The following is a 24,150-nucleotide window of genomic DNA, read 5'->3' as shown; positions in this document are numbered from 1 at the left end:
TTCGGTATTATTCTTCCCAAACTCTGGACAGGCGGTTGTGACTTCTTGTCACCCTGCTTTGGGCCGCCCCTCTCACCGTGGGGGGTGTCCCTCTCCTCCTCAGTGTCAGCCCCTGGGATCGTCGTCATCACCCGGACTGACCCTTCCTTCCTCTTGGTTGCTCGATTGGTCCATTCGTGTCCGCCGTACTTCAGCTCAGCTTTTGTTGGGAGACGGATGTGCTTTACCTCCCTTCTCAAAAAGTCAGATAGCTCCTCCAAGCTGGCTGCTGGCTGGTCGGGATTGAGCTGGTCGTGGCGCCGCCGGAATCTTTCCTCTCGGTGTCTGGGCAGCTTCCTTATGAAGCGCTCCACGGTGGAGCCTGTGTTCAATTCCCTGGCTCCAGTCGGTCACTGCAGCTTCAGCATCGTGACCAGGGAGCGGATGCGGAGGGCGTAGTCATCCAGAGCTACGTCGGTTCGGATCTCAGGTAACTCCCCGAGGGCCTCAACTTCGTCGAGGATGTGGTCCCATGGACATTCCCAGCGGCGATCTAGCTCGCTGATGCTATCGGTGTAGGGCGTGAGGGACTTGGCGTGGGAGAAGCAAAGTCTCTTAGCTATTGGTAGCTTGCAATGGAGTTGGAGTGTGAGCCACTTTTGCTGCTCACTGTGGTACGCCTGCGGTTCTCCTAGCAGGTACTCCAGGCTCAGCCGCATCTCCCTGTAGTTCTCCCTGCTGTCTTGAGTGAAGAAGGGAACTATGGAGCCAGGGGGGTGAAGAGGAAGTGGGTCATATGGTCCTGCATTACGGTGGGCTGATGTTGATGGTGAGGAGGGGGGAGGGGCGTGTGGATACGGCACCCTACGATCCAGAAGGGAGTCCAAGCGTTCGTCAGGCTCCATTTCCTCCTCGTGTGCGCTCTGGGTTTCTGGGTCCAGCGCTTGAGACCTCGCGATACTCCTCTTCCTTTCCTCTGGCGAGCCAGGCCTTGAGGTCGCTCTCGATATCCGGACTGGGGGGGAGGGCTCTGGTTGGCGGGAGAGAGCGAGCTTAGCGAGCTCCAGGCTCTGGACTGCCGCCTTCTCTAGTGCCTCCGCGGTTGCATGGGTTTGCCGTTCCAGGCGCTCCTTGTCAGCGCGGGCTTCTTCGTGCAGACGCTCCTCTCTAGCGAGGGCGTCCTGGCGCTGGTTCTCCTGGGTTTCAATCAACTGCTGGAGTAACTTCTCAGAGAGTAGACTCTCCATGCTTGATCGTCCTGAGTGGCTGCTACGGTGACTGCTACGGTGACTACCTGTACGGCTGCTATGGACGCTGCTGCGCCGGCCAGAAGATAGGCGAGACTTTACCTTCGGGGGCTTGCCTTGAGGATCGGAGTTCTTGAAAAACTCACCCGGATGGAAGGTTCGCGGGTCGGTCCTGTCTAGTGGGGTGGCGGCATCAGGGGGAATTATTTCCTCACCGTTCTGTAAGTTGCCACCTCCTGGTGGATCCTCTTTGCCTTGGCTGGCGATTTCTGTCGGCGGGGGAATGACTGCTGTCAGCGGCGGGCCCGCCTTTTCCTGTCTCTCTTTATCCCTTGGTAGTGAGGAGAAGGGGTGAATACTGGGTTGCATAGTCAAATCTAACTCAGGTGTTGCAATATTGTCCTCCGCCACTTGGGGTGCTTTACTCTCTAAACTACTGGGGCTGTCAGTCTCATCTAAGGTAGTCAAGTGATAGTCCTGTAGTCTAGTGGGCAACCTACGCTCTCTAACAGGGCGTGCTGGTGGTTCTGGTTCTGGGGAGGGGCTTAGGGTTCTCTCACTCTTTTTGGACATCCTAACTGATTAGACTAATCCGGCTCGAAGGACCAAAATGTTCGGGAGCCTGTAAAGGACTGTATATTTACTTTAGGGAGATGCTCTAATTTTCACTATTTACCAAATAAAGATAGTCTAGGAGAGAGTGAGAGGACACCACTTATATAGTTAACCAATTCACTATACAATATAACATACAATAATCTGACAATAATGAACACATTGATTACACTCATACACTCATCCCCACTCACACGCTACCTCCCCAATGAAACCTCCCGCACTAAACCAATTACACAACACACACACACAGTCCAACCTGCGCCCCTTGGCTGGGCCAGAAGATAGTCTGTTGTGGTCCAGCTGATCGTTGGTGCACGTATGTGTGGGGTGGGGTGAGTTGCAAATGCTGGATACAAAGGGGGCGTTGGAGAGGGGGGACACCTCCCGTTGTAGAGTAGAGAAGGGGGGTGGGGGGGTGGGGGGGGGGCTTGGCCGTGCTTCCTCTTAGCTCCCTCACGAGTCTAGTCTGGAGCGAGAGGAGAACCAGCCTCGTCCTGGGTCACCTCTCTGTCGACTAGCCCGTGAGCGCGAGCCACTAACACTCGTACCCCTCGCTGTCCACTTCCCTCGCAGCAAGGTAGCCACGATAGCACACAACTAAACTCTACAATCGTTCACGCTCGCTCTCCAAACAATAAATAGTCACAGGGGAGAGTGTCTCTTCAATAAACTTAGTCCAAACGTGACTGAACCTGGCGTTCGTGAAGTCACTGGGCAGCATGCAAACACAGGTGCGAGCTGCGGTGAGCTAACTAGCGGTTAGCAATGCGCTTCACCTCCACTGGCAACGTGAAGCGCCCAAAACGTCCTTAAACTTAAACTAGTGCACTGGCACTTAACTGTCACTTATAACAAACTTAAATAAGAAGCTTAGAGTAGTTACTTATCCGATCTGCAACTGTGGTGAACTCTATCTTCCGGGTAGTATTACCGACGCTCCGCTGCCTGTCAAATGCCGGAGCTCTTTTAAACACTTTTTCTACCTGCCGGCGGAAACGGAAGTGCCCGTCACCATGGCAACCGTAACCGTGGCAACCGGAACCGTAGCAACGGTTAAACAATCTAACGAAAATACATTACACCTTCCCAAACAACACATATAAAATGGAAATAAATAAATAATAATAATTAATCCCTTAACCGAAATGATCTATCTGTAGAACTAAAATGGACAATATATACAAATATGCAAACCTTCAGAACACAGGTTTTGGAGCAACATATGTTGCCATCCAAGCAACGTTAGCATGGACGCCCCTGCTTATTTCAGCAAGACAATGCCAAGCCACGTGTTACAACAGCGTGGCATCATAGTAAAAGAGTGCGGGTACTAGACTGGCCTGCCTGTAGTCCAGACCTGTCAAGCAAGAATGGGAAATAATTCCACCTGAAAAGCTTCAAAAATTTGTCTCCTCAGTTCCCAAACGTTTACTGAGTGTTGTTAAAAGGAAAGGCCATGTAACACAGTGGTAAAAATGCCCCTGTGTGCCAACTTTTGTGCAACGTGTTGCTGCCATTAAATTCCAAGTTAATGATTATTCGCCCCCCAAAATTACGTTTCTCATTTCGAGCATTAAATATCTTGTCTTTGCAGCCTATTTAATTGAATATAAGATGAAAATGATTTGCAAATCATTGTATTCTGGTTTTATTTACGATTTACACAACGTGCCAACTTCACTGGTTTTGGGTTTCGTGGTATCATCATGTTGTCATTTTTTTTGCAGTGCTGTGTCATATTTTTCAGACATGTGAGGGATATACTTTTGTGAGGTATGGTATGGATAACGGTTGGGAAGCTTTATTAAGAAAATTAGTTTTGTATGGAAGTAGGGCTGTGAATCTTTGGGTGTCCCACGATTCGATTCAATATCGATTCTTGGGGTCACGATTCGATTCAAAATTGATTTTTTTTTTTCAATTCAACACGATTCTCGATTCAAAAACAATTTTTTCCTGATTCAAAACAATTCTCTATTCATTCAATACATAGGATTTCAGCAGGATCTACCCCAGTCTGCTGACATGCAAGCAGAGTAGTAGATTTTTGTAAAAAGCTTTTATATTTGTAAAGGACAATGTTTTATCAACTGATTGCAATAATGTAAATTTGTTTTAACTATCAAATGAACCAAAAATATGACTTATTTTATCTTTGTGAGAATATTGGACACAGTGTGTTGTCAAGATTATGAGATGTGATGCAAGTGTAAGCCACTGTGATACTATTGTTCTTTTTTTTTTTTTTTAATGTCTAATGATAATGTCAATGAGGGATTTTTAATCACTGCTACGTTGAAATTGTAACTAATATTGAGACTGTTGTTGATAATATTCATTTTTGTTTCACTACTTTTGGTTTGTTCTGTGTCGTGTTTGTGTCTCCTCTCAATTGCTCCGTTTATTGCAGTTCTGAGTGTTGCTGGGTCGGGTTTGGTTTCGGAATTGGATTGCATTGTTATGGTATTGCTGTGTATTGTTTTGTTGGATTAAATAATAAAAATAAAAAAAAAATAAAAAAAATACATAATAATAAATCGATTTCTTAAAAATGAGAATCGATTCTGAATCGCACAACGTAACTATATGGAAGACAATGCAGAGAAGCGTACAAGTGGGCGTGGCCTGACTTTTGAGGGAGGAGACCAAAAAGAAAGTCAAGGTTTGTAATGTCTCTCTCTCTCTCTCTCTCTCTCTCTCTCTCTCTCTCTCTCTCTCTCTCTCTCTCTCTCTCTCTCCTCTCTCTCTCTCTCTCTCTCTCTCTCTCTCTCTCTCTCTCTCTCTCTCTCTCTCTCTCTCTCTCTCTCTCTCTCTCTCTCTCTCTCTCTCTCTCTCTCTCTCTCTCTCTCTCTCTCTCTCTCGTCAGACGCTTTCTCTGTCTCTCTCGCACACACGCTTGAAGAGAAAAAGAGGAGAGGACATTCTCTTTGTACTGAATAAAGAAGAGTTGACCGCCGTCCTTTTTTTTAAGTAAGCAGGGTTTGCATGCCGTAAATAGCCCATTAAGCCGCGGTGACTCTCTTTACCCGGAACTGTCCGAGTGGGGGCGAGCTGCTCGGACAACAAAAGCAGCTCTTCTTCCTGAACCAGGGATTTTTTTTTTTGGTTGCCTTTTCTTTCCCCGATTTCCTCCATCGCTGCCAGGCGAAAAACAAATCGAGCGTCGCTTCCCCCAACCCACCACCCCCATCTCCGGATCTACTCGCCCGCCGCCGAACCGAGCGAGCATGGCGGCCGTCACAAGCCCGGAGACAAGCCCTCAGCCCCGGGTGTATTTCCAGACGCCGGCCGGCACCACGGAGGAGCCGGAGACCCCGGTCCGCAAGCAGGGACGCGTCACCGTCAAGTACGACCGCAAGGAGCTGAGGAAGCGACTCAACCTGGAGGAGTGGATCATCGACCAGCTGACGGACCTCTACGACTGCGAGGTACCGTGGAACACCCCGTCCGATCGAAGCTATCGATCAGGCGGCCCTACTAAGTAAACGAGCCGCGCTAATTCAATGGATCGCTTGAATAATCCTATTTTTTAACTTGAAGTTTAGTGCAATATTGGGTAAAATTGAATGTCAATTACACGTCACGATGCGTTGGGGGCTCCTGTTCGACACCACGTTGCAGGTGCTATTCATAGCTCATGCAGCTTTTATAGGCACAATCCTCACACAGGCAGGCTGTGCTGCAAACTGATTGGCCGAGAGAGCTTTAAAGCACACCTGTGCAATAGCCATTGTGATAGCCTGTTTTTTCCCCCTTTAGAAATAACGTTTAGCTCAGGGGTGTCTAACTCAGAAAACCACTGTGCCGCGGCACACTATATTGCCTGGTGTGCCGTGGGAAAATATGCAACTTCACCTAATTGGTCCAAAAAATATTTTTTGCAAATCAATAATCATAATAATGTGCCGTTGTCTAGTGCCTGTGCTGTGTAGAGCTTGGCAGGGTAGCCATGTAATACTCCATATCAGTAGGTGGCAGCAGGTAGATCATTGCTTTGTAGAAGTCGGAATGTGTCGAGGATGGTTTGTCGTGATCCCAATATGCAGAGCACAGCGGGAGACAGCGTGCAGGTAAAAAGGTATGTAATGCTTAAAGGCCTACTTACTTTTTTATCACATCCACGGTAGCTCGCATTCTCGTTGTCTCTCCTTCAACAAATGGACAGAGATTTTCGGTAAGTAGAATCACAGCTGACCTGGACATTGGAAAGTTCTCTTGCCGTCTAAGAAGTGTTGTATCCCAAATAGCTGCAATCGCTTTCTCTTAAGGTATTCATGTGTGATTTCCCCAAGCGTCTGTACGCTTGGGGAAACACGGGCATGTCTGGATGACTTGCCTCCATATTTCCAGTGGTTAGCTCCGAGTTCCGAAACCGCTTTATTATGAAGCTGGCTGTGGCACATTCTTTCTGACGTCACTTCCGGTGTGGGCCGCAGTCTTTCTGGCGTCACTTCCTCTCCGAACTCAGTTTGTAAACGATCAATGAGTCCATACAAAGTTAAGAATACACGGCGCACTTACCCGTGTAAAAATTTGTCAGAGGAGGGGAACCTTAAACGCTGGTTTAGTGTGGCTGAAACGGGACTTAGGCTAAATAATTATTCATTTAAGGGGTTATCCGGCTTAGTGTAGATATAGCCTAATTTTAAGTCGGGGGCAACGTTGAGAAAAATCTACTCCCAAGTGGTAATATCATGGCACGATAACTTAAAAATAAAGACAACTTCAGATTGTTTTCCTTGTCTAAAAATAGAATGAGCATATTCTGAAAATGTACAAATCATAATGTTTTTGTTTTTTTCCCATACTTACATGTTGCGGTCAATAGTATTCTATCTTAATTTGTCGTTATTTATATTTTTGTTACGTGTACAGGGGAAGAAGATGGCACAGGACAGCAGGGACTTCGTTTTAGCCCTGTTTATAACCATATACAATAATATGAAGTGTGAAAACTAACCCAAATATGTGTGGTGTGCGACTATGGCCATGTCTACACTAAGTCGTTTAATTTTTTTAACTAATAATTATTTAGCCTAAACCCTGTTTACACTAAGCCTAATAAGGTTATTCAGGGTAAATGACACCTAACCTTATCCGTGTCCACACACAACAATGCCACCCTGTAAGACCCCACATCCACAACACTGGATATTGTTTAGATAAGTTAAATCTAAGAACTTGTACACAAAGCAACACTGGAGATGTCTATGACGTGTGTATTTTCCGCGCATGCGTACTAGGTCACGTTCCGCCGGCGGACGGAGGGGGTCTTAAATGGTTGCATTGTTGTGTGTGGACATGGAAAAGGTTAGGTGTGGATAACCTTATCCGGCTTAGTGTAAACGGGGCCTATGTGTGGTGATTAGCTGTTGAGTGTTACCGGTAGTGTTGAGCGAGGTGCGGAAGTCCAAGAGGGGCAAGGCATGCTCGGAGGTCCGTGAGGCGGGCAGGAAGTCGGGGGCAACAGCGAGGCGTCAAAGTCTGTGTCCTAGGCGGGAGGTCAAGATCCAAGGTGCAGCCAGGGAACACAGGGAAACGAGACACACCACTCGTGACGCTGGAACGAAAGGTAGGCTGGTGGAAGGCGACAAGGGGAAACACGACACGAGTTTGTACATATGTAGCATCATCTACAAAGATACCGATAATTGCTATTGCGATATCCAGTGGACACATTTAGAACAGCTGTTTCTTTCATTAAAAAAATTTCAGGTTAATTTTTATACTTAGCAAACTCAGTGAAAACATTCAACAGAGCTGCCGAAACTGCCGACAAACTGCCACTGCTAAGCTAACAAACACAACTGAGCTAATTGCTCTGTCACACCTCGCTTGGCATCAGGCTCCGCCTTTTAAAGGCACACTCACAAGCACACTCTGCTCCAATATGAAACGTCTCTCGACTGCATAAGCCAGGTATTTAGATTTTTATTAAGTAACGCATTAATAACTTTGCTTACTAACTAATTACTTTAATAAAAGAGTAATTACATTTTGGTAATGTCATTAGTAAGTATAATAATGACTTTTCAAAAGTAATTTTCCGAACACTGATGATGATACACATGGCCGTAACTACCATTGAGGATATCGAGCTCATGTCCGCAGTATTTTTTAAGCAAATAAAAGAAGATGATATGACGGACTGCAAATATATTTTGTGAAGGACATCGTGTGGATCCTCCTCTCTCAATATACGATCTTTTGTCATGTATAGCCCAGTCCAACTCTAGACAACATAACGCAATTTACTCCACTTTTACTTTAAACATCATCTGATCTGAAATGCGCTGTCAACATAACGTTAAAGGCCTACTGAAATGAGATTTTCTTATTTAAACGGGGATAGCAGATCCATTCTATGTGTCATACTTGATCATTTCGCGATATTGCCATATTTTTGCTGAAAGGATTTAGTAAAGAACATCGACGATAAAGTTCGCAACTTTTGGTCGCTGATAAAAAAAAGCCTGGCCAGTACCGGAAGTAGCGTGACGTCACAGGTTGAAGAGCTCCTCACATCTGCACATTGTTTTCAATCATGGACGCCAGCAGCGTGAGCGATTCGGACCGAGAAAGCGACGATTACCCCATTAATTTGAGCGAGGATGAAGATTTGTGGATGAGGAAAGTGAAAGTGAAGGATTAGAGGGCAGTGGAAGCGATTCAGATAGGGAAGATGCTGTGAGAGACGGTGGACCTGATATTCAGCTGGGAATGACTAAAACAGTAAATAAACACAAGACATATATATACTCTATTAGCCACAACACAACCAGGCTTATATTTAATATGCCACAAATTAATCGCGCATAACAAACACCTCCCCCCTCCCGTCCATATAACCCACCAATAACAACTGGGACGGCGTGGCGAAGTTGGTAGAGTGGCCGGGCCAGCAATCGGAGGGTTGCTGGTTACTGGGGTTCAATCCCCACCTTCTACCATCCTAGTCACGTCCGTTGTGTCCTTGGGCAAGACACTTCACCCTTGCTCCTGATGGCTGCTGGTTAGCGCCTTGCATGGCAGCTCCCGCCATCAGTGTGTGAATGTGTGTGTGAATGTGGAAATAGTGTCAAAGCGCTTTGAGTACCTTGAAGGTAGAAAAGCGCTATACAAGTATAACCCATTTATTTATTTATCATAACTCAAACACCCGCACAACACCCTCAATCCCACAGCCCAAAGTACCGTTCACTTCCGTAAAGTTCATACAGCACATATATTTCCCAAAGTTACGTACGTGACATGCACATAGCGGCACGCACGGACGGGCAAGCGATCAAATGTTTGGAAGAAAGCTGCATACTCACGGTAGCGCGTCTGCTATCCAACTCAAAGTCCTCCTGGTTGTGTTGCTGGAGCCAGCCGCTAATACACCGATCCCACCTACAGCTTTCTTCTTTGCTGTCTTCATTGTCCATTAAACAAATTGCAAAAGATTCACTAACACAGATGTCCAGAATACTGTGGAATTTTGCAATGAAAACAGAGCTGTTTGTATTGGGACACAATGGTGTCCTAATACTTCCGCTCAATCCGTGACGTCACGCACAAAACGTCACCATACCGAGACGTTTTCAGCCGGATATTTCCCGGGAAATTTAAAATTGCACTTTATAAGTTAACCCGGCCGTATTGGCATGTGTTGCAATGTTAAGATTTCATCATTGATATATAAACTATCAGACTGCGTGGTCGGTAGTAGTGGGTTTCAGTAGGCCTTTAAACATTCAACTTAACTGACGTAACTAATGTTGGTTTCACCTGAATAAAATGAAAGTGAAACGCTGACGGTACGATACCGTTGTCATGTCAGTTAGGTGCCGCACCGCCCTAAACGCATAACACACGTAGGGCTTCGCGATACGTGGGGTAGGGTGGTGTGGGTGCTTTTTGCGTTAAGAAGCGCATGTCAAATGTACATTTATGAATGACAAGACACCTAATACATAATTATACCCCACAAGTATTCCTGGCCACATCATGCTCTTTACAATATTGGGACAGATTCCCATCCATCCATTTTCTGCTGGAATAAAGTTAAAGTGCCAATGATTGTCACACACACACACTAGGTGCGGTGAAATTATCCTCTGCATTTGAACCATCCCCAGAGGGGAGCAGTGAGCAGCAGCGGTGGCCGCGCCGGGAATCATTTGGTGATTTAACCCCCAATTCCAACCCTTGATGCTGAGTGCCAAGCAGGGAGGCATTGGCTCCCATTTTTATAGTCTTTGGTATGACTCGGCCGGGGTTTGAACTCACCACCTACCGATCTCAGGGCGGACACTCTAACCACAAGGCCACTAAGCAGGTCATACCCATGATTTCAGCCTTTCAAAGCTCCTGTTAGACCAAATGTTGACTTCGGTAGTCCTCAGGTTCGCTCCCTGCCTCTTGCCATCCAAAATACTGCCGGTTTGTCTTTGGGTAGGACACTTCACCCTTTCCCCCAGTGCTGCTCACACTGGTGAATGGTGGTCGGAGGGGCATTAGGCGCAAACTGGCAGCCACACTTCCGTCAGTTTACCCCAGGGCAGCTGTGGCTACAAATGTCATGTCAGGAGTGAATGTGGAGTAAATGAATGATGGGTTCTCGCTTCTCTGTGAAGCGCTTTGAGTGTCTAGAAAAGCGCTATATAAATATAATCTATTATTATTATTATTAATATTATACTTGTAGTAGCAGTAGCTGGCAGTACATGACAATTTGCAAAGAAAGAAAGAAACAAACAAACCCAATTTACACCACAACAACTTGGTAAAGATCCGGAACGCCTTTAAAAGCTTCAATGTAAACACAAACGTGTAAAAATAACTACTTAAAGTGTAAAGTAAATAGTGTAAAACCAATAGTTGGCAGGATAGGGCATTTTTGTGAAGATATTAAGTTGGACTAGTTTACACCAGCACAACTTAGTAAAGAACAGGAAATTTTTTAGAAACTAATGTTCATGCACGACATGGGGACGGCGTGGCCTGAGGGTTCCTGGTTAGTATCCTAGTCACGTCTGTTGTGTCCTTGAGCAAGACACTTCACCCTTAATCCTGATGGGTGGTGGTTAGGGCCTTGCATGACAGCTCCCACTGTCAGTGTGTGAATGTGTGAATGTGGAAATAGTGTCAAAGCACTTTGAGTACTTTGAAGGTTGAAAAGCGCTACACAAGTATGACCCATTTACAACGTGGAAAAATAATACCAATGCTGTAACATGCATGCTGGGCCAGGAGCTGGCAGTAGATAACATTTTGAAAAGAAACAAACTGGGCTTTTGTTGTCCCAATTTACACCACAACAACCTGGTCAAGGTCCGTGAAGTCTTTAAAAGCTTCAACGTGCGCACAGAATATATTCAAAAGTGTAATATAAAAAAAGCTGGCAGGAGATTGCATTTTGTAAAAAAACACACAGACGACACAAGACCAACCTAACATAGAACCAGAACATCGTTGAAAGCTTCAACGCTCACACAGATGCGCCAATATGACCAGGGTTACCTCCTGCGTCTCGATCCCCAGTAGTAATGGTTCTCCTTCCACACATCCAACCCGTTGCGGCGTCAGTCGCTGGTAAGCTGGAAAGCTCATGTCATCTCTCCTGAGCTGCCACTGACCCACAAGCTATTCGTAGAGACTTAGCAGGTTCATTGTCTTCCTTGCAGAGGGACGAACACCTGGTTGTCATATCGGATGTGGCACTCGTTTGCATCAGTGTGGAATATCTCCTGTGAAGTGTCAGGAACTCAACCCACTACTTAAAGGTGATTAAGTGGCCCAGAGAGTATTCTGTGATCAATGTGTTTTGATTGTCTGTCAATAATGGATGGACCTCTGAGACTTCGGGCAGGCAGAAAGTACATCATATGGAACATAATGGAAGATGTAGGGAAATCGGGAGTAGGTCTTCCCCTTTGCAACTTTACTAGCTTCTATTCTTCTAGGAATACTTTTTCTGATATCTTGAAGTGAGCCTGAGGGGATTTCTGCACATCTGCAGGATTGTAGGTCAAGGTCTGTCACTGTGACTTCGAAGCTCTTCAGTCAAGTGTTGTAGCTCCCTTCTGAGATTTTTTCAACACCAAAGTGAGTAAAATTTGCATATTTGAAAAGAGTTGGATAATTTCCGACTGTCTCTGAGGCCGGGAATGAGTACAGGCTGGGATCCTGAGGCGCATGGAAGACAAGAAAAGAGGAAGAAACTTTGTGTGCAGTGAGAGATGTGCAAACCCTGGGGTAAGCTAACCATGAATGAATGCATGCCAAAAAAAAAAATTGTGAAACAAAACATTTTAAATAGTTTCATTTTGAAAGGACAGATTATTTTGCATGTCAAATAATTAAAGATTACACATTTAAAAGTTTAGACCAGGGGTGCCCATTAGATCGATTGCGAGCTACCAGTCGATCACGCAGGGTGTGTCAGTTAATCGGCAGCCAGGCATTAAAAGAAATAGACCTAAAAATTAGCGATCATCAATCTTTACTCTGACGTCACTTTCGACACTTGATTGACATTCACGGCACCCGAGGATCTTGTGAGATGAGGCTGGCTTCTGCGAGTTCAGTATTAAGAAAAAAACGACCGTCAGGAAGGCGAGAAGCACTTTTTATTTCAACATACTCTCGCACTGTACCTCCTGTGAAAAGCCTAAAGATCGACCGCACAGTTCCCGTCTTCACAATAAAAGCACTGCAGCATCCTGCCTTCGCTAACAAAATAAGAGTTTCAGAGTTTGCCGTCAGTGTATTTCTTGTAAAATTTTATAAAACGTGTATGGAAGCTGGACACATTAGATGCCAAAAACCAACCACTTTCATTTGGTATTGGACAGAAAAGAGGACTTTTTTTCTCTACACAATGTAATTTTGAAATTGTTGAAGCTATCAACACTACTGTGAATCCTTTCTGATTCCAGTCAATGCAAGTCATCAGAATCAAGTAATACAACAACTTCTATTCTTGTCTTCATGAAAGAAAGGAATCTATATGTGTTAAACATGCTTGTTTTTTTATTAAACACCTCTAACATGTTAACAAAACATGTCAGTTTCATAAATAAATTTACATAAATATTATATATATACAGTATTTTCCGCACTATAAGGCGCACCGGATTATAAGGCGCACCTTCAATGAATGGCCTATTTTAAAAGTTTGTTCATATATAAGGCGCACCGCATTATAAGGCGCATGGAATAGATGCTACATTAGAGGCTGGGGTTACGTTATGCATCCATTAGATGGAGCTGCGCTAAAGGGAATGTCAACAAAACAAATAGTGATTGTACTGACACTTCTACTTGCTGCTCTCTGTTCAACAACGCACTGTTCGAGTTTATCCTCCAACTGTAGCCATCTCGCTTTGTTCCCTCGGAAACTCTGTTTAGTCTTCCTTACTTGACGCAGGTCATCATGTTGCTTCCTCCACTTCCGCACCATTGATTCGTTAATGTTAAATTCTCTCGCTGATGCTCTATTCCCGTGTTCTACTGCGCGACTGATCGCCTTGAGTTTAAACTCTGCGTCGTAAGCCTGTCTCTTAATAGGAGCCATTTTTGGGTCTTTACATAAAGTTTAGGTCTCGCAACTACGGGACTTCATTTTCCCCCGTAGAAAAAGAAGTTCTTCTTCTACGGTAAGCAGCCGCCGACTTCATTTTCCCCCGTAGAAGAAGAAGCGCTTCTTCTATTTCTAATACGAAGTAGCGTACAGTTCTAACTTATATCTGTCAGTAGACTCGCTACGGAAGCGCTAAAAACTACAACATGGCTGACAGGGAGAAGACGCAGTGGAGGTGGAGGTACTAAAATAACACCGCCCACAAAATGGCGCATCCTTAAGAGACGGTCAGAAAGCGTATCGAAGACACTCTGTAAAACATAATCTATGCAACATTTTAACCAAAGAACCGTCATTACATGTTACAGTGTTTCCCATAAACTGCCAAGATACCTGTGGCGTTGGGGGTGTGGCTATAGGCGTGGTCACCGTGACATCATCGAGTAATTTGCATAATTTACTACAATGATATGATTTTCTCTAAAAAGGCTAAAAAAAAATATACTTACTAATTAATAATAACAGTTTTGTTTTAAACGTCCATCCATCCATTTTACAATATAATTACAACACTGTATGTACATATTTATATACAGATTTGAACAATAAGTTATTCACTGAAATATATTCATCAATTGTGGTTCTTACAAAAAATATATCTTATAAAATATAAAAGCTGAAATGTCTCAAAGCTCTGCCCCTTTAATTAGTGCATACTAAATAATTTAACTTTAGCCTACTACTACAACCATATTATTTACCAGCAACATAAAGTGAAACAGAGGCAGAGGTGTCCTGCCACAGTCAGTAACAAATAAACAGAAAACAGTAGTGGTGGTAGATAGACACAAAGCTTCATCAAACATCTGATCCACTGAACAAAGAGCTCCAAAAATCTTGATCCTACACTTCTCTTTTGTAAAGTAAATCTGAACAGCTGATATGGGCATCTACATCAACTATATGATTTGCCTGAGAACCTTGACAGGACACAAAAAAAAAAAAAAAAAAAAATTGTTTTTTTTTGTTGCGGCCTTAATTCTTTCATGGCGGGCCACCACAAATAAATGAATGTGTGGGAAACATTGTAAGTAGACCACAAGGAAGTGTTTTGATTGTAAGAAAAAAAATACAACCCTTTTTAAAGAAGTCCAGCCCAAACGCTGATTAATTGATTGGTAATTGTTTCCCAATAGAGCGATGAGTCAATAGAAAATCCTCAATCCTCATGGAGTCCTTTAACATTGACAACTTCTTATCACAACCCTGCCCCTCTACAAAAATGCGAGGATACTTTTGGCTCAAATGTGACGCACGTGCTGCGAACAGTATAACCAGAGACTTCAGCTTGGAGCGGATATGAGAAGACCCCCTAATCGTCGACTCAAGAGCTGCAAAGCTCGTCTTTCCTCTTTTGTTCGCCACGTGTGTCTTTATTAGGGTCTGACTGACTGAGGCCCTTTAAGAAAGGCTTTTTGAGTCTATTCGGAAGGGTATTGGTGATGTTCCTCACTCATGTAATCCTTTTGAAGAACACCACCAGTCGTCCTGGCATTCCTGCCTGCCAGCGTGTCGTTTTTTCATCCAGCCACCTGCTCCATCAGTCCCAACAACAAGGAGACTGGCGCCATGGCAACAAAGCGTGGCAATGTTTTACCCGCGTAATGAACCCATCCTTGAAAAGCCCCCGCCTCCAGACTCATTATTACTTCAGGATTAGAATGGGAGTCATTACAGTATTCTAAGGTTTAAATAAAACTGACTGGTTTTTATATTGGAAGACAGCCATCTTGACTAGTAAAATTATTTTTAGCGTTTGAATGATTCCCATTGTAACTAGTTTGTTTGTTAGCAATAAAGCCCAAGTTGTGTTGAGAGTCCTTCCTTTGAGAATCTACAGAGTTAACAACACAATGAGTAAGTGGGAAGTCCAATCCGTGTACTCCAGGACACTACGTACACACACACCCGCACACAAAGATTGGGTTACAAGTGGGAAGCGGGACTTGAATGAATTGGTGAGCAGGAATGCAGTCAACGGGGGGAGGGTCTCACGAGGAAAATGTCTAACACGGGACAAAAATATAATGGGCTTCTGCAGGAGGTGATGCATTCACTCGCTTACCAGTTAGTACATACTAGCCAAAACATACAATCTCTACATGCACCATGCTATCCAAAGCAAGAGTAGCAACTTCATGCTACGTGCTAATCTAAATATTCATTTATTGTAATCACAATCCCCCCCGCCCCCAGAACAATTAACTTTGGCTCAGGGATAAGCGGTATAAAATGAATGGATGGACGGACGGATAATTAAGTCATTCAATGTCAGGGTTTCCCCTTAACTGCCAAGATACCTGTGCCGTTTGGGGCGTGGTTATGGGTGTGGTCACAATTACATCATTGAGTGATTTGCCTAATTTGCTATGATTTGATTTTCTTTAAAAAGGCTCAAAACATTTATACATATATTTAAAACAAATCTGTTTTTATTAATATATTTTGTTATCGTTTTGCCATATTTTCAATTATTGCTGCTTTTTTGTACATGGTATTGTATGAGATTTTTTCAAGTGTTTACAGACTTTTCATGATTTTTTTTAAATAAAAAAAAACCGACTAGCAACAAATCTAGCATCTTCTTTTGGTGTTATATAATGTACTCGTGGTGTGAGACTCTACTTCTGTCCCTCAATGTCCCTGACTAAGGAGGCTAAAACAAACATGACGTCACACTTGCTTGGCGCTGTTGCTCTAGTTGGACTTTTTCTTCTTAAAAGTCGCCACTGTCCTCTTAATATTTGCACATTTTGTAGATGGCTGTCCGCGGGTATATCTACAATATATACCGTATTTTTCGGACTAAAAGTCGCAGTTTTTTTTCATAGTTTGGCCATGGGTGCCACTTATACTCAGGAGCGACTTATGTGTGAAATTATTAACACATTACCGTAAAATATCAAATAATATTATTTAGCTCATTCACGTAAGAGACTAGACGTATAAGATTTCATGGGATTTAGCGGTTAGGAGTGGCAGATTGTTTGGTAAACGTATAGCATGTTCTATATGTTATAGTTATTTGAATGACTCTTACCATAATATGTTACGTTAACATACCAGGCTCGTTCTCAGTTGGTTATTCATGCGTCATATAACGTACACTTATTCAGCCTGTTGTTCACTATTCTTTATTTATTTTAAATTGCCTTTCAAATGTCTATTCTTGGTGTTGGGTTTATCAAAAACATTTCCCCCAAAAATGCGACTTATACTCCAGTGCGACTAATATATGTTTTTTTCCTTCTTTATTATGCATTTTCGGCCGGTGCGACTTATACTCCGGAGCGACTTATACTCCGAAAAATACGGTATATAAAAATCACGTCCACATCATAGACATGCTGACAACGCTCCAAACAATGGCGTGTGTTTTGTTTACATCCGGTTTCGGTAACATCAACGTTTTTTTTCAGTGGTCAAGTTTTCGGTACATTACTTAGGCTATATATATATATATATATTAATTCATGCTGTAACGACCAGCTAATGTTAATGGTTTATGGTCGTGTGGTTTGGATTTGACATACATTTTTCCCATGTTTGTAAACACACCGTCCGTGCCTGAGAGGTGATTGGCAGAGAATGAGGAAGTGTTGTTGTGTGTCCGGGGGGTAAGCGAAGACTCAAGGAGACGAAAGTGTTTTCATGGGAGGTAAAACCTGTTGGAATTGTGCCGTTGTTTGTTGTCATAAATTTGGTAATAAAAGTTATAAAATAGCATCGGACGTGATTTCTTTCGGGGGCTATAATATATTATATTACCTTAATTTGTTTTCAAGTACAAAAAAGCCCTTGTTTTCAAGGTGTGGAGGTAATAAAAATGCTGTAGGGGAGCACCACATTTAATCAAGCGGAATCCCTGAATGTTAAGATAGCCAGCATCATTAGCTGTTTCATTAGAAATAAATGACACTTTAATTAATCTGACAAAAAAAAGGAATAACTTTTTTAGGGCTGTCAAAAATAACAAGTTAGTTCATGTGATTAATCACAAAAAGGTATCGCATCAATCATATGAAGTTGCAGACAAATCGCGCAATTCATTTTGAGCGTACATGCTCCTTTACCTTAATCACGGATAGTACCTGAAAGGTGTGTTGTTATACAGTCAGTGTAGACAGTGCAACGATGATACTGACTGTTGTGCTCGCTGGTAAATTTCACTTCAAAATAAACCCAGACTGCACTTTAAAAAAAAAAGTTATGATGAAATATATTAACATGCGTTCATGTAAAACATTTAAAAAGGTTTCCTTTAGGACATTCTGCAGTAAAATTGCATTTGTGTCCAAATATTTGGCTCTTTTTTATGATAATTTAAACTACACATGCGAGTAATAACCCGTGATTAATCATGATTCATCTAAAATTTAAAAATGTAATTGATCCAATTCAACAAATGTATTATTTGACAGCACTAAATGTTTTGATGGTCACTTTTGTCAGAATGTAAACATGAACTCCCATCATGCCACTTTTTATCTTGTTTTAATTAGATAGCGGGTGGCAGAAATAAGTAGTGGGTCATTTTTACAGGCAACTGTTACCTAAATAGACGAGTATATACAGTGGCACGTCAATTTAAGAGTATTTTGAGGTACGATCTGGGCCTGCTTTTTGTTATGTTTTAGTTTGTGACCATCAATTTAAGTTACGAGCTTGCTCAACGAGCTGGTAAGTTGAGGTACCACAGTCCTGTCCTTTTACTATCTGCTTCTTCCTACTATCTTTTGGACATGTTGGATGGTGAATTTGTAAACAAGAGCTCTATTCTAATGTAACCTTGAAATAAACTCAACGTTTAGATGAGTAAACATCTTAACACAAATGCAGTGACGTCATGACAGTGAACTGAATATTTAAAACTTTTGAAGTTGAGATAATTACTGGTAGTATTATTAGTTCAGAAAAAACGTCTTCATTTTGCTGTTATAAATAGCTTGTGGTTAGACATAGTGCAGAGGGAACTGTAATTTCCTAAATTGGCCTCAAGTACGCACTGCCACGCACATAAAAAAACATGCCGCATTTATGTAGAACTCGCACTTTAAAGGTCTAAATAGTAAACAGTGTTTGACTAGGGCTTCACTACAAAGAGTAGTTGATGCACGGCTGGACTGAAAGACCCCAGTGTGTCTCTGCATGCAAACCCCCCACCCACATTTGTGTTAATAGGTTACATGTGGCCCCATGCGGTGTGCACACACCCAGTTTGATGGTGTGAGGTGAGTCAGCATGTCTTGTGTTTTTCTAAAAGTGTAAAAAAAATGGGGGAATCACAAGGATCGGATGTTTGCGAAAGAGAGAGAAAAAAACGTAGACGGAGGGAGGGCACAAATGTAGAAAGAGAACAGGGGATGTGAGTCATTAAGCGGAATGTTTAGGCATTTTATCAGAGGAAGTGGACAAAAATAAACACTACCTAGAAGTATAAACAACATGAACACCGCACTTTCCCCTTCATAACGTACCGTACACACTCATGAAATAAATAAGTCATCATAACTACAGTGGAACCCTGCCCAGCATTCATATTTGCGGATTTGTAAAAAAAATATGTGTATACCAGTTTAGATTGGTGATAAAGTCAGCCCATTTGTGCTTTTTCTCTGCAAAAATAGGGCATTTGTTCACAGAAACCAATTTGATAATTTGATTCATCATAATTTATAGATACCATATTTTTCGGACTACAAGGCGCACTTAAAATCCGTTCATTTTCTCAAAACTCGACAGTGCGCCTTATAACCAGGTGCGCCTAATGTACGGAATAATTGTTGTTGTGCTTACCGACCTCGAAGCTATTTTATTTGGTACATGGTGAAATGATAAGTGTGACCAGTAGATGGCAGTCACACATAAGAGATACATGTAGACTGCAATATGATGGCAGTTACACATAAGAGATATGTGTAGACTGCATTATGACTCAAGTAAACAACATCAACATTTTATATGTTTCATTGAAAATATAGAACATTACACACGGCGCTCAAAAATCTATCAAAATGTTTTAGTACGACTTTTGTAAGCAATGAAGCCGCACCGCTTGATGGATTGTACTGTGCTTCAACATACGAATATTATTCTGGTGTGTAAAAAAGAACAATTTCCCTTGTGGATCAATAAAGTTTGTCTAAGTGTATAAAGTAAGACACATTATCTGGCGTTTTGTTTCACAATACTATGCAAAAGCAACTTTTCTTACCTTCTGGTACCTGCTGATCTGTATTTCAGATCTGCAAAAGTCCGCCTTTGTCGTCCTTGATGACACCGTAGTCGATTATCTTCTTTTTCTCTATCTTCTTGTTATGGGACATTCATCCTGCGCTGTTGCCATTTCTAATATATAGTAGTGTTAAGTTCTTACTTATATCTGTCAGTAAACTCGCCATGAAAGCGCTAAAACATACCGGTGTAGTGAATTTACATTATTCACCCAAGGAACTTTAGTTATTAGAGTTTTCCGGTCGGACGGTTTTTCACCGGTACAACAAAGATGACGGAAAAAAGACGCTGCCGAAGGTGAGCCACGTAAATAAGAAACCGGCGCATCCTGAAGCGACTGTCAGAAAGCGGCTTGAAGATGATCTGTAAAACATCATCCATGCAACATTTTGACCAAAGAACCACCATTACATGTTTTGTAGACCACAAGAAAGTGTTTTCAATTTAGAAAAAAAAGAAAGAAATATGACTCCTTTAATGCGCCCTATAATCCGGTGCGCCTTTTGTGTGAAAATAAACCTGACTAGACCCGCTCATCGGCAGTGAGCCTTTGATAAAGCATAAACAAACCAGCATAATGATGTTTGATTGATTGATTGATTGAGACTTTTATTAGTAGGTTGCACAGTGAAGTACATATTCCGTACAATTGACCACTAAATGGTGACACCCGAATAAGTTTTTCAACTTTTTTAAGTTTACAGTTTTGATTATGTAGCGACCTGTTTGGTTCCGCCCTCAAAACATGCAACAAGGTGAACACAAGTGAATATGCAATCATAAATCGTTACTCCAATTACAACAGACAAGCGATCTGGATCACATTTAAAAAGGAGAACACATCTATAATCTCAGATTGATAGGAAGGGGGATTCAGCAGGAGATGGTGACACAGGAGACGGAAGCATGTGTTGTCACTAGGGCTGCACGTATAATCTATTTTAAATCGTAATCAGATTAATTACAAAACAAATATAATGGAACCGTGGCGGTATTAATCGGAACTCCGCTTCACAACGCACCTGGTCTGCCAGAGAATAAGATGTAGCAGAAGAGATCTGTGGCGCTAATGTGGCAACATTTTCGCTACATTTTGCAAGTAGAGGTACAAATTCAAAGTTAAAGAGTGTGTTTTACAAGCGATCACAAAAGGCCAAACTGAGTTCCGCCTCCACAAGCCCAGAGAGTGTGCATAACCACCTTCGTACATGCATACAGAAACTCCCCAAAAGTGTGCAAACCAACCTTTATCACTACCATAAGTGCTATGAAGACACAGTTTAGAGACATTTTAGCAACACTAAAGCCTGGAATATACTCTTGCGTCGCGTAGCTTGGGTAGGCGACGCTGTCGTGCCCCCTCCCCCTGCGTTGCGTAGCCTCCCGCAAGGCTTGTGTGCGTTGCCAAAAAGTCCTAGTTTCGTGTCGCGGGCCACGCAGAACGCAGAGCTGTGATTGGTCAGTTTTTGCCGAGGAGGGTCCATGAACACAGGCGAGCAGACTTTGTGCTTGAAATGCACACATTATTGTATGAAAAGTGATTAAACATTTGCATAAAAACTGATATTGTGTACTTGCGCTCTAAAAATAATTACTGAATGTGTGTTTCTCAGCTTTGTGTTGTTGTTGCGTCCAGAAGAAGTCACAAAGTACGACACTCTTTTTACCTTTTATTGCCAATCTTGTGCTAACAGGGTCGACACATTCCTTCTCGTGCACACACATATTTTTCATATTCCTCACGCACAACACTTCTCATTCTCCATCTATAGTCTGTAATCTATAACATTTGTGAACTCTGAACATGACCATACAGATTAACACCAGCATGTCGTTGCCTCAACTTGTTCAGAAGTTGCACAGTCCATCGTCACGAACATATTTTCCTCTGGTTTGTAATTAAAACATCCATTAAAGGTAAACTGATGTTTCTGAATAATTAGTTCCAGTGTAGACAAATACGTCGATGTTGTGGTTGTCGTCTATCGTCACTCTTCACAAGAAGGAAATACAGTATCTCGTCAACAACAGCTGCAGTTGCTCCTTCTGGAAACACTGCCCCTTAGTGTTTTGGAAAATAATTACAAGTCTGGCACCACCCGCCACGGAAGAACTATACCTCAAACAAGACGCCGTCAGAGGGGCACGCGATCTACGTGACGCGAGAGTAATACACCAGGCACAAAATGCACATGTTGAAAGCCAATATTTACGTACAGTAGCAAAGGTTTGAAGTCTGGCTAAACCACCAGTGTCATTATTATGAAAATCATTAATTACACTTATTATTTACATTTGTACGCTTCTCTGGGTTTCTGGTTTGTAATCTTTCTCCTCGCGCTCGATCGTGTAGGGAGGTCTGCGAGCTCACTTTGCTTCGAGGGAGGTACTTCGCCCTTCCCCCCTACCTGGCGGATAATTCAAAGGCCTTTGGATTGACGTGAATGTCATGATTCGTTGCCCGGGTTATGTTTTGTTTAGCTTGGTATTTCCTTAGATGTTGGTTAGTTCTGTTTCAGCAACTTTTTTTGTTTTCTTAGTTGCCGATTTTTGTCACCTGCCTCTGATTAGTGGTCGGGATGCTCACCTGCTCCTGGTCAATAATCAGAGAGCTTTTTTTTTTATGTCTAGATGATGGTAAAAGTGATAGCAAAGAAGCAGTTAGTGAAATAAATAATACAGAAATGACAATGAACATTATTACACTACAAATGCAGCAATAAAAATACCAATAGAAATAGCACTATTGATAATGAATAATAACAATAATTACCTCTATTATCAACAATACAATTGTTTTTCAAATGCAACAATACATATATGTAATGATTACTTGAATGACCAAAGAAAGCAGATAAATGGAGGGAAAGAAGGAGAAGCGAACTGTATTAACCTTGTAGATTGTTATAGTAACAATAGGTTAAGCTTTGTCAGTGTGCTGTGTATTACCCAGTTTGCCATAGGGCAACAACGTTAATATATGTTTAATGAAACGTGATTATATGCATGACTTGTATACTGTATGTACAGTATGTGTATATGTATGTTTGCACAGTGAATGTATATGTACAGTATGTGTATATGTATGTTTGCACAGTGAATGTATATGTACAGTATGTGTATATGTATGTTTGCACAGTGAATGTATATGTACAGTATGTGTATATGTATGTTTGCACAGTGAATGTATATGTACAGTACGTGTATATGTATATTTGTACAGTGAATGTGCGTGTGGATGTACGAACTTTGAGTGTGTAGGTATGTACTGTATTTGTGTATTTTTGTGGGAGCGCAGGTACCTAAGTGTGCGCGTATGTATGTACTGTATATATGTATGAATAATTGTGTGTATGTGAGCCTTAGCCTTTTTGATGAAATACATAAACAGGTTGTGTCCAAAGTGTGGCCCAGGGGCCATTTGTAGAACGCAAATGTTTTATTAACCCATGGCACACTGTATAAACAATTTTTAAAAATGGAAAAAATTGAGCAAAAAGGCATAAAGTTTCGAGAAAAAGACTAAGGATAAAAGACAAAATTATCATTTAAAATCCCGTTTTGGGGAATATAATGAAATTGACATTACAGTTTTTGCCAAAATTGTGAAAATCATGTTAGCTACTTCACTAATTTCCTTTGACCCTTAACACCAGGGTACGATGTGGATGTTTTGTTCAGATAGGTTAGCATATATTGTACTACATTGGATTGGTTATAGCATCCTTCAATGTTTATGTATCCAACCCTTGGTGAAAATTGCTTAATCTGTATTTGATGTAAATTAAGTAAGACATTTTTGCCGACTATAATCAAAAGCACCTATAATAATAATAATAGTAATTTAATAGTTACAATAAATATCAAACAGAAATTTTCCATGAACATGTAAAAATAATACAAAAACGACGACGCATTGCATGCATTATTTTGTCCCGGGTCAAGTCGGGCTGTTGCCGCACGCAGCGATGACCTCACTGTTTCCAGTGTTGTGTTTCAGTACTGGCTCAACTTGACAAGCTTGTCGTTTTGTGCCATGTCCCACGGGTCGGCCTGTCAGCCATTGGTAAGGGATTAAGAAGAAAATGGTTTCTGCAAAACCACTGAAAGATATGCCATGGAGGTATTTCACACTGCTGCTTGCAGTCACTTCACTGCCCTTCACGGTCATGTCAGTGTAACATGTATACGTTGACGCCGCATAGAGCGCTGAATCGTCCGTCAACGCCGCTGCCACATTGACGCTTAGAGTTAACATTTATAATCATCATGAAAAGTTACATTTTTTCATGCCTATTTGTTTACCAAATACTATATGTAGTGTTTGTGTGACACATACAGCAACACGTATACAGCAACACATATACATATACACATTCCGGCTGTCACCATTAGTACTAACAGGCGTAACACCGTACTGAAGCCTTTAAGGTCGCAATCATAGGC

The 24,150-nt window shown here is 42.2% G+C and overlaps 1 protein-coding gene across 1 annotated transcript in view; it reads left to right on the top strand.

Annotated features, from left to right (window-relative positions):
* Positions 1 to 4,716: 4,716 nt before the first annotated feature.
* The window catches only part of ppp1r14bb (protein phosphatase 1, regulatory (inhibitor) subunit 14Bb), a 53,801-nt gene continuing 34,367 nt past the window's right edge, over positions 4,717 to 24,150 (top strand). The window contains exon 1 of the mRNA XM_062066075.1: positions 4,717 to 5,272. Coding sequence (XP_061922059.1) covers positions 5,072 to 5,272 — 201 coding nt within the window. The 5' untranslated portion in view covers positions 4,717 to 5,071. The remainder of the gene's footprint in view (positions 5,273 to 24,150) is intronic.

Source organism: Entelurus aequoreus, linkage group LG12, assembly GCF_033978785.1.
Source record: "Entelurus aequoreus isolate RoL-2023_Sb linkage group LG12, RoL_Eaeq_v1.1, whole genome shotgun sequence".
NCBI classification, from domain to species: Eukaryota; Metazoa; Chordata; class Actinopteri; order Syngnathiformes; family Syngnathidae; genus Entelurus; species Entelurus aequoreus.
The sequence above is the reverse complement of the archived record's forward strand: the minus strand, read 5'-3'. Positions and strand labels throughout refer to the sequence as shown.